This window comes from Leptodactylus fuscus, chromosome 8, assembly GCF_031893055.1.
Source record: "Leptodactylus fuscus isolate aLepFus1 chromosome 8, aLepFus1.hap2, whole genome shotgun sequence".
In the NCBI taxonomy this organism is placed as follows: Eukaryota; Metazoa; Chordata; class Amphibia; order Anura; family Leptodactylidae; genus Leptodactylus; species Leptodactylus fuscus.
Genome location: NC_134272.1, coordinates 75,535,806 through 75,546,292, shown reverse-complemented (window position 1 = coordinate 75,546,292; position 10,487 = coordinate 75,535,806). Strand labels below are relative to the sequence as shown.

The following is a 10,487-nucleotide window of genomic DNA, read 5'->3' as shown; positions in this document are numbered from 1 at the left end:
TTTAGTGCAGATTCAGGGAGTGAAAGGAGGTGTGTGGGTCTGTCCTGTAACCCTGAGTCCAGTGAGATAAAGTTATACCTGCTTTGCTTGTAGTAAGCCACATGTATAATTAGGTTAACATTTCTTTTTAGTACGTTGCTCAGACGAGCAGGATTTTATTTTGTTTTTGCCTGAAGTTAAGGCTGAATTTTGTTTTGCTTTATTTGCTTTATTTTCCTGTTTCTTTTTTCTAAATAAACCAGTTTGCTGCAATTTTCGTGTCCTTGTCTTTGACTGTTTGGGTTCGCAGCACTGCTTCTACCGAGCTGCCTTCTTCACAACATGTATTTATAATATATATATACTAGCTGGTACCCGCGACTTCGTCTGCGGTGATTGTAGAAGTGGGTATATACAGGTGTGGGTAAGGTTTTCGTACTGTGTATAAGGGATGGGATATGAAATGTAACTTTGTATCTTGTTTTTGCTATAATTCAGAGAATACGTGAGACTTTTGTGTTGAAGTTACTTTGTATTTGAGCTGCTATATATACGGTGTTGTGAGAAACTTTACACAGTGACTTTGGGACAGAGGTATTTGAAGTTAACCCCTTCCCGTCGATGGCATTTTTTGATTTTGGTTTTTTTCATTTTTGACTCCCCTCCTTCTAAACCCCATAACTTTTTTATTTCTCCGCTCCCAGAGTCATATGAGGTCTTAATTTTTCTTGGGACAAATTTTTCTTCATGATGCCACCATTATTTATTCTATATAATGTACTGGGAAGCAGGGAAAAAAAATTCTGAATGGGGTGGATTTGACAAAAAAAATGCATTTCTGCGACTTTCTTAGAGGCTTTGGTTTTACGGCATTCACTGTGCAACCAAAATGACATGTCCCCTGTATTCTGTGTTTCGTTACGATTCCGGGGATACCAAATTTATATGGTTTTATTTACATTTTGACCCCTTAAAAAAATCCAAAACTGTGTTAAAACATTTTTTTTTTTGAAAAGTCGTCATATTCCGACAGCCGTAACTTTTTTATACGTGCGTGTACGGGGATGTATAGGGCGTCTTTTTTTGTGGGGTCGGGTGTACATTTTAGTTCTACCATTTTCGGGAAATGTTATTGCTTTGATCACTTTTTATTCAAATTTTTATCAGAATCAAAAGAGTGAAAAAACGGCGGTTTGGCACTTTTGACCATTTTTCCCGCTACGGCGTTTACCGAACAGGAAAAATATTTGTATAGCTTTGTAGAGCAGGCGATTTCGGACGCGGGGATACCTAACATGTATGTGTTTCACAGTTTTTAACTACTTTTATATGTGTTCTAGGGAAAGGGGGGTGATTTGAATTTTTAATCCTTTTTATTTGTTTTTATATTTTTATTACTTTTTTTAAACTTTTTTTTTTGCATTTATTAGACTTCCTAGGGGTATTGACATGGGTGGGCGGTGTCGCGGATTGTCAGAGTGGTGGGGGTTGGCAAACATGGCTGCTCCGGAGCGTTAAAGAGCGCCTCCTGGAGTATCGTTAAGGGGAGGGGCAAAGTGGTAAAGTATATGTATATGAGATTGTGTGGGGTTAGGGGCGAGGCTGCAGAGGGCAATATGAATTTTGTGGCTTGCTATGGTCCAAAGTGTGTGAGATTGCAGAGATGGTGGTGTGAGTTTGGGTTTTGTGGGGGTCCTGGCATAAACATATGTGCACTGTTGTGATGAAAAGTAGCCTATTGCGCAATCGAGTGTAGTGACTATGTTTGTGGAAAATTTCAGCCAAATCGGTGGAGCGGGTTTTGCGTGATTGAGGAACAAACATCCAAACATCCAAACATCCAAACACACAAACCCACAAACATCCAAACTCACAAACTTTCACATTTATAATATTAATAGGATATACACTCACCGGCCACTTTATTAGGTACACCATGCTAGTAACGGGTTGGACCCCCTTTTGCCTTCAGAACTGCCTCAATTCTTCGTGGCATAGATTCAACAAGGTGCTGGAAGCATTCCTCAGAGATTTTGGTCCATATTGACATGATGGCATCACACAGTTGCCGCAGATTTGTCGGCTGCACATCCATGATGCGAATCTCCCGTTCCACCACATCCCAAAGATGCTCTATTGGATTGAGATCTGGTGACTGTGGAGGCCATTGGAGTACAGTGAACTCATTGTCATGTTCAAGAAACCAGTCTGAGATGATTCCAGCTTTATGACATGGCGCATTATCCTGCTGAAAGTAGCCATCAGATGTTGGGTACATTGTGGTCATAAAGGGATGGACATGGTCAGCAACAATACTCAGGTAGGCTTTGGCGTTGCAACGATGCTCAATTGGTACCAAGGGGCCCAAAGAGTGCCAAGAAAATATTCCGCACACCATGACACCACCACCACCGGCCTGAACCGTTGATACAAGGCAGGATGGATCCATGCTTTCATGTTGTTGACGCCAAATTCTGACCCTACCATCCGAATGTCGCAGCAGAAATCGAGACTCATCAGACCAGGCAACGTTTTTCCAATCTTCAATTGTCCAATTTCGATGAGCTTGTGCAAATTGTAGCCTCGGTTTCCTGTTCTTAGCTGAAAGGAGTGGCACCCGGTGTGGTCTTCTGCTGCTGTAGCCCATCTGCCTCAAAGTTCGATGTACTGTGCGGCGTTCAGAGATGCTCTTCTGGCTACCTTGGTTGTTACGGGTGGCTATTTGAGTCACTGTTGCCTTTCTATCAGCTCGAACCAGTCTGGACATTCTCCTCTGACCTCTGGCATCAACAACGCATTTCCGCCCACAGAACTGCCGCTCACTGGATGTTTTTTCTTTTTCGGACCATTCTCTGTAAACCCTAGAGATGGTTGTGCGTGAAAATCCCAGTAGATCAGCAATTTCTGAAATACTCAGACCAGCCCTTCTGGCACCAACAACCATGCCACGTTCAAAGGCACTCAAATCACCTTTCTTCCCCATACTGATGCTCGGTTTGAACTGCAGGAGATTGTCTTGACCATGTCTATGTAAGGGTGTGATGTAGTAAACTGTCAGTAACTAACTTTGGTCAGTAGGTGGCAGCAAATTAATAAATGCCCATAGGGAATTAATGCAATTAATTCTTCAGAATGTAAATATTGTTCGAGGTTGCAAACTCTGATTACAGATAATTACTGGGACATTTTGGACTCCTACAAGTCTGGCAGTGTGCTGGGATTGCAGTTTTGATACCTTGCACTGGAGATAGTCATTTGCATCATCCATTACCAGGAAACAGGAAGTAGAGTTCTGTGGAGAGAAGGGTCCTGGCTGGAGGTGATGTGCTGAGGGGAAAGTGGAGACCTGACATGCTGGAAGGCAGCCTGTGCTCTGCTGGATGGAAGAACTGCCATGCTGGCTGTGGACTGAGTCTGGAGACACAGAGTCTGTGGTGCTACTTTTGGGACTGAGTCTGGAAAGCTCTGAAGCTCAGAAGGTAAAGGAGACCACATGAGAGGAAGGCCTCAAGGACTTGTAAGTACGGCTTGGCCACGTCCACGTGTTCCACGTGGTGATATATAAGGGACTCTTACGCTGACACCTTATCATCTGGGAAATTGGCCTGTCTGTTAAGTGGAGAACTGGAGCATAGGATATAACTGTACTTTTATGTGAAGACCCCATTTCACTGTGGATTACAAATAGTATTGCGCAATACTTAGGGTGCACCCCAACGAGGGACCGATCCAGGAGAACCGTGTTCTTAAAGGACTTGTATCTGGTACCTGTTAAGTAACTGTGGGAACTAGGAGTATAGTGTTAGTTTGCTGCAATATTCTGTTGCATATTAGTTTGTATTTCTTCTCTGTTTATACCGTGTTACATGTTTTCCCAGATCGCTATTCTGTGACTTATTCAGTAAACTTTGTCCTGGGGATTAAAACACTGTGTGCGTCTGTGTGGCATCGTGTACCTGCTGAACCTGTGGACCCAGCCCTTGGTCCTCTTTCATTTGGCGCTGCGAGCAGGGTACATTGATCGCCATGCAGAACGCTTCAGAGTCCGGGGAAGCTCCACCTGAGGCCCCAGTCAACCCTCCTGCCATGGCAGCAGCTCCGATTATGTGTCTGCCTGCAGGGGCGATCTTGAGTCAATTAGTACGATATGATGGTCAGAATAGGCCACTAGAAGACTGGGTTGCACATCTTAAAAGCACCCTCCGGTTATATAATTTGGCTCCTGATCTGCAATCAGATGTGGCGCTGAATGCCTTGGAAGGAGATGCCCGACGCACTGTAATGCTGCGCCCTGAGGAAGAAAGGAAGACACTGGAATCTATAATCTCGATCCTCGAGTCCATTTATGGAGAAACATCCAGTACCGGTAGCCTTAGATCCCGCTTCTTCACTCGCTTCCAGCGTGAAGATGAGACCATCCCCCAATTTGCCAATGCCCTCCAGGAGATTTGGTCACATGTACGAAAGAGAGAGGCCAGGGGTGCTAATGACCTTGGAAATGGAGATGAAATCCTCCGGGATCAGTTCATCCTCGGTTTGCGAAGCCCTCCTCTGCGCCAGGTGCTCAAGGACCGTATCCGGGTGGATGCTACTTTACAGTTCCAGAGGATACAAGCAGAAGCGGTGGCTCGAGATAAAGAAGAAGAGTATGGAGTGTACAACGTGAGAATGCAGTCTGCAGCAAGTCAGAGAACTCCTTCCAATGAAGAAGATTTGCGAGAGTTGGTGAAGGTACTTAGCACATCGGTGGGAGAAATTCAGAGACAGTTGGAACGGTTACAGGCCCCAGTTCCGCCTGAACACTGGGAAAGGGGTGCTGCTCTGATGGCTACTGCACCATGTCAAGCTCCTCTGGAGGAGGGAACAAGAAACTTCACCATGCATCACCCCAGTCCGTATCCACCTACACCTGGACAGACTTGGGGTTCTGCAAGTTATTCGAGGGCAAGGGGCCCCCAGTGTTGGATATGCCAAGAAAGAGGACATATCGCCCGGCAATGCCCGAGGAACCACGCAAACCCAGAATGTCTTCCGTTAAACGGGAACTCCCTGTGGCAGCGGGGCATGCCGCGGGGGAAGTAAAGTGCCAGGACGCCCCTGAAGACCCTCGGGACCTTGTGGCCGAAAGCCCTTACTTGGAAGTGCTGATTGAAGGACAATGGGTGAGATGTCTTATAGACACAGGATCAGAAGTAACCACGATGCCTTTGAAATTCTTTGAGAGAAACTTCGGCCATCTGATGAAACCTGAGAAGGACACTTTGATTAAGTTGACGGCTGTGAACCAGACTGCTATACCTGTGTTCGGAGTAGCTTGGATGAGAATAGAGCTATGCGGACAAGACGTTGGCAAGAAGGGAGTGGTGCTGGTGGAGAAGCCAGCTCGAGATGAAGCCCCAGTCGTATTGGGAATGAATATCCTGCGAGAACTAGATCAAGTCATGTTTTCAAAAGAGGGCCCTGGTTATTGGAAGAAAGCAACTTCCCATAAGCCCACCCGGAGAGCATTCCAGCGCTTGATCAGAGCATGCGGTATCTGTAAAAGCACCCCTGTGGGTAAACCCATTGGAACAGTATATGCTCCATATGGGACTACTTGCACCGTACCCCCACGTCAGGAGAAGATAATACGTATGCCGATTGGAGGAAACCGGAAGCTGAATGGCATAGATGTGCTAATTGAACCCCTGGGCTTGTCAGAAGCTAGCCGAAGTCCAGTGATCGCCAGAACAATTGTATCAGTTGCAGATGGACAAGTGCTAGTCCGGTGTATCAACGTACATGATTATGAAGTTACATTTCATGCAGGAGAGAAAGTGGCTGAATTGCATGTGCTCCAAGCAGAGACACTCACAGGTAGACAGTTAGCCCTACGGGTAGTGAAAGGTGATGCTTGGACTTTGGCAGTGGACCAGAATTTTGAAGAGGAGCCCACACCTGAGTGGAATGGCCAGCGAATTTTGGAGCAAATGGAAATTGATGCAAGCCAATTCACCTCTGATCAAATGGAAAGAATTGAAGCCGTACTGTGGGAGTTTCAATCTGCTTTCTCTCGGAGTGAGGAAGACTTTGGGTGCACAACGGCCATTGAGCACGAAATATCCACTGGGGATACTCCCCCAATACGAGAAAGATACCGGCAGATCCCACCTACTCTCTACCAAGAGGTGAAGACCATGCTGTCTCAGATGATAGACAGTGGGATAGTGAAGGAAAGCCAAAGCCCATGGGCTGCGCCGGTGGTTTTGGTGCGGAAAAAAGATGGGTCCTTGAGGTTCTGTGTGGACTATCGAAAATTGAATGCAGCCACAGTAAAGGATGCCTTTCCCCTGCCAAGGATAGAAGAGTCATTGACGGCTTTGCAGCGTGCCAAGTATTTCTCAACCCTAGATCTGGCAAGCGGCTACTGGCAGGTACCTGTTGCAGAAAAGGATAGGCAGAAAACTGCCTTTATTCTACCGATGGGGCTGTACGAATTCAACAGAATGCCATTTGGGCTGACGAATGCTCCGGGTACCTTCCAACGTCTGATGGAACACTGCCTGGGTGAATTGAACTTCGAGTCGATACTGATATACCTGGATGACGTGATAGTCCATGCACCCACATTTGAAGAACATTTGAGGAGATTGCGGCAAGTGCTCAGTAGGCTCCGCGCTCATGGCCTTAAAATCAAACCAAGAAAGTGCCATCTCTTTCAAACCAGCATAGAGTATCTGGGACATGAGGTATCTGCTGAAGGAGTTCGTCCTGCAGATAGTAAGGTGGAGGCCGTGAGCAAGTGGCCTCAGCCCAAGACACTTCGGGAAGTGAGAGCGTTTTTGGGACTGGCCGGTTACTACCGAAGATTTATAAAAGGGTTTGCGAAAATCGCTGGTCCACTACATGAACTCTTGAGAGGGACTTCCCAGGGTCCGAAGACACGCCCTATCTCATGGGGGCCGCCTCAGCAACAAGCATTTGATGAACTAAAGAAGGCCCTGACTAGCGCTCCCATCCTGGCATTTGCTCAATTTGACAGGCCATTCATCCTGTATACCGATGGAAGCCTGCACGGATTAGGAGCAGTGTTAGCTCAAGAACAGGAAGGCCAAGAACGAGTCATCGCATATGCTAGTCGATCCCTACGGGACTCTGAGAGGAATCCGGATAACTACAGCTCCTTCAGGCTCGAGTTGTTGGCGTTGGTTTGGGCGATGACCGAGAAATTCTCAGGGTACCTGACCGGGGCCCATGTACTAGTACGAACAGACAATAATCCATTGGCCCACCTGCAGAATGCAAAGCTTGGTGCTCTAGAACAGAGGTGGATGGCTAGACTAGCGAAGTATAACTATACCATCAAATATCGTGCTGGCAAAGACAATACCAATGCTGATGCACTATCTAGAGTCACCTGGGAGGTGCCAGTCAGAGAGGTCGACGAAGAAAATGAAGGAACTGAAATACCTGATCTCAGTCGAGTGCCCCGACGGTCACCCTTGGCAAGCTCAAGTGGGGTGGCTACTGGTGGCACGGTGCTATTAGGGAAGACTGAAGAAGAATGGGCACAGGTGCAGGATGATGATTCGGACTTACGGAAAATAAAATACTGGGTTAAAATGGAAACCTGGCCTAATCTTGACATGCGAAATCATTTGTCTTCAGACGGATGGAAACTGTTACAACAATGGGACCGGCTAATAATTCAAAATGAGGTCATGTATCGGAGAGTGTTCCTGCCGACAGATCTTGAAGAGAGGTGGCAAATAGTGATCCCAGGTGTCTTGGCCCGAAGAGTAGCCCTTGAGGGACATGAGAAGGGTGCCCACTTTGGAGCAAAGAAAACGTACAGGTGGGTGCAGAGATTCGTATACTGTCCCCGGCTGGAGCAAATTGTCAGGGAAGTGTGCCAAAAATGCCGAGTTTGTGAGCTGGCGAAACCTCCAGAGCAGCGGGCCCCCATTCAAGTGATTCATACATCCGCACCACTAGAAATTCTGATGATTGACTACATCTTAATCGGACAATCAGTGAGTGGGCATCAGTATTGCCTTGTGATGACGGATCACTTCACAAAGTTCTCTGTGGCAGTACCAACCCGTGACCAGACGGCAGAGTCAGCCGCCCGTGCAGTGTGCAGACACTTCATCCAGGTGTATGGATGCCCGAAACGAATTCATTCTGACCAAGGAGCTTGCTTTCAAGGGAAACTGATGGAAGAGCTATGTCGACTGTATGGGATGGAGAAGTCAAGAACAACTCCGTACCACCCGCAGGGCAATGGAGCCTGTGAGAGGTTCAACAAAACACTTCTACAGATGCTCCGTACTCTGGAAACAGATCGTAAAAGGCGCTGGCCTGAATATTTGCCCGAGCTGCTCTGGGCATACAATAATCGTGTTCATAACACTACTGGCTATACCCCGTACATGCTGCTGTTTGGTCGTCCTGGACAGGAAATCACGGAAATGAATCTCAACCCACCTTCTGAAGAGATAACTAGAACCGCTGAATCTTGGGTGAAGGAACACCGAGACAAACTGAGAACCATCCAACGGGTGGTCAATGAGAGATTGCAAAAGCAAGTCCCTAGAGATCATCAACCGGTGCAAACAGTACCATTGTTACCAGGTGAAAGAGTACTGGTTCGTGAAAGGCGGCCCACTAACAAATTGGATCACCGCTGGGAATCACAGCCCTACATTGTGAAACGACAAGTGTTTTCAGAAGGTCCAGTCTATGATGTCCAAGCAGAAAACTCTGATGGGCCAACTCGGAGGTTACACCGTAACATGCTGAGACCATGTCTTTCTGAGGGACGGTCCTTGCTTGAAAATACTGGAGAAGTTGAGCAAAGACGTCCAGACCCAGTGCGTTCAAGAGACACCGAGTGGTGGCTGGTCACTATGCCGCCTGTACAGACGAATGAAGTGCCTACTCCTGAATGTCCTGTGACAAATGATATCCCAGAAACTGCAGTACTACCCCGAGAGGAGTTGAATACAGTTCCTACACCAGTGACACCAAACCCAGGCATTCGCAGGTCGGAGCGCTCCACGGCAGGTATCCCCCCTCAGCGCTATGCAGCTGATGATTTTATTTGGTAGAGTTGTCGGGACGCCAACATTTTAGTGGGGTGGCATGTAAGGGTGTGATGTAGTAAACTGTCAGTAACTAACTTTGGTCAGTAGGTGGCAGCAAATTAATAAATGCCCATAGGGAATTAATGCAATTAATTCTTCAGAATGTAAATATTGTTCGAGGTTGCAAACTCTGATTACAGATAATTACTGGGACATTTTGGACTCCTACAAGTCTGGCAGTGTGCTGGGATTGCAGTTTTGATACCTTGCACTGGAGATAGTCTTTTGCATCATCCATTACCAGGAAACAGGAAGTAGAGTTCTGTGGAGAGAGGGGTCCTGGCTGGAGGTGATGTGCTGAGGGGAAAGTGGAGACCTGACATGCTGGAAGGCAGCCTGTGCTCTGCTGGATGGAAGAACTGCCATGCTGGCTGTGGACTGAGTCTGGAGACACAGAGTCTGTGGTGCTACTTTTGGGACTGAGTCTGGAAAGCTCTGAAGCTCAGAAGGTAAAGGAGACCACATGAGAGGAAGGCCTCAAGGACTTGTAAGTACGGCTTGGCCGCGTCCACGTGTTCCACGTGGTGATATATAAGGGACTCTTACGCTGACACCTTATCATCTGGGAAATTGGCCTGTCTGTTAAGTGGAGAACTGGAGCATAGGATATAACTGTACTTTTATGTGAAGACCCCATTTCACTGTGGATTACAAATAGTATTGCGCAATACTTAGGGTGCACCCCAACGAGGGACCGATCCAGGAGAACCGTGTTCTTAAAGGACTTGTATCTGGTACCTGTTAAGTAACTGTGGGAACTAGGAGTATAGTGTTAGTTTGCTGCAATATTCTGTTGCATATTAGTTTGTATTTCTTCTCTGTTTATACCGTGTTACATGTTTTCCCAGATCGCTATTCTGTGACTTATTCAGTAAACTTTGTCCTGGGGATTAAAACACTGTGTGCGTCTGTGTGGCATCGTGTACCTGCTGAACCTGTGGACCCAGCCCTTGGTCCTCTTTCATCTACATGCCTAAATGCACTGAGTTGCCGCCATGTGATTGGCTGATTAGAAATTAAGTGTTAATGAGCAGTTGGAAAGGTGTACCTAATAAAGTGGCCGGTGAGTGTATATATATATATATATATATATATATATATATATATATATACATACATACATACACACACACACACACACACACACACACAATGTATTATACACATATATAAATATATATACACTGTAAAATATATTGTAAGGGGTTCAGCTCACACGGTTGGGAACGGCAATGACACCAGGCAGACAGGTAGTAGAATAAACAAAGTCCAGTGTTTTATTTGGGCATTCGGCATAAAACATTGTGCCAGCAAAGAAACAAAACAACAAACAAAACCTAAGCCTTGTCCGGCTCTAGCTATACAGCAGGTTACCTCTCTGAC

General features: G+C 46.5%; 1 protein-coding gene across 1 annotated transcript; it reads left to right on the top strand.

Moving 5' to 3' along the window:
- Nucleotides 1-4,802: 4,802 nt before the first annotated feature.
- On the top strand, nucleotides 4,803-8,961 carry LOC142217277 (uncharacterized). The gene is made up of 3 exons (XM_075285470.1): nucleotides 4,803-7,639; nucleotides 8,312-8,831; nucleotides 8,932-8,961. Exons 1-3 carry the CDS (start codon nucleotides 4,818-4,820, stop codon nucleotides 8,959-8,961), a joined length of 3,372 nt encoding a protein of 1,123 aa, XP_075141571.1. The 5' UTR covers nucleotides 4,803-4,817.
- Nucleotides 8,962-10,487: the final 1,526 nt, after the last annotated feature.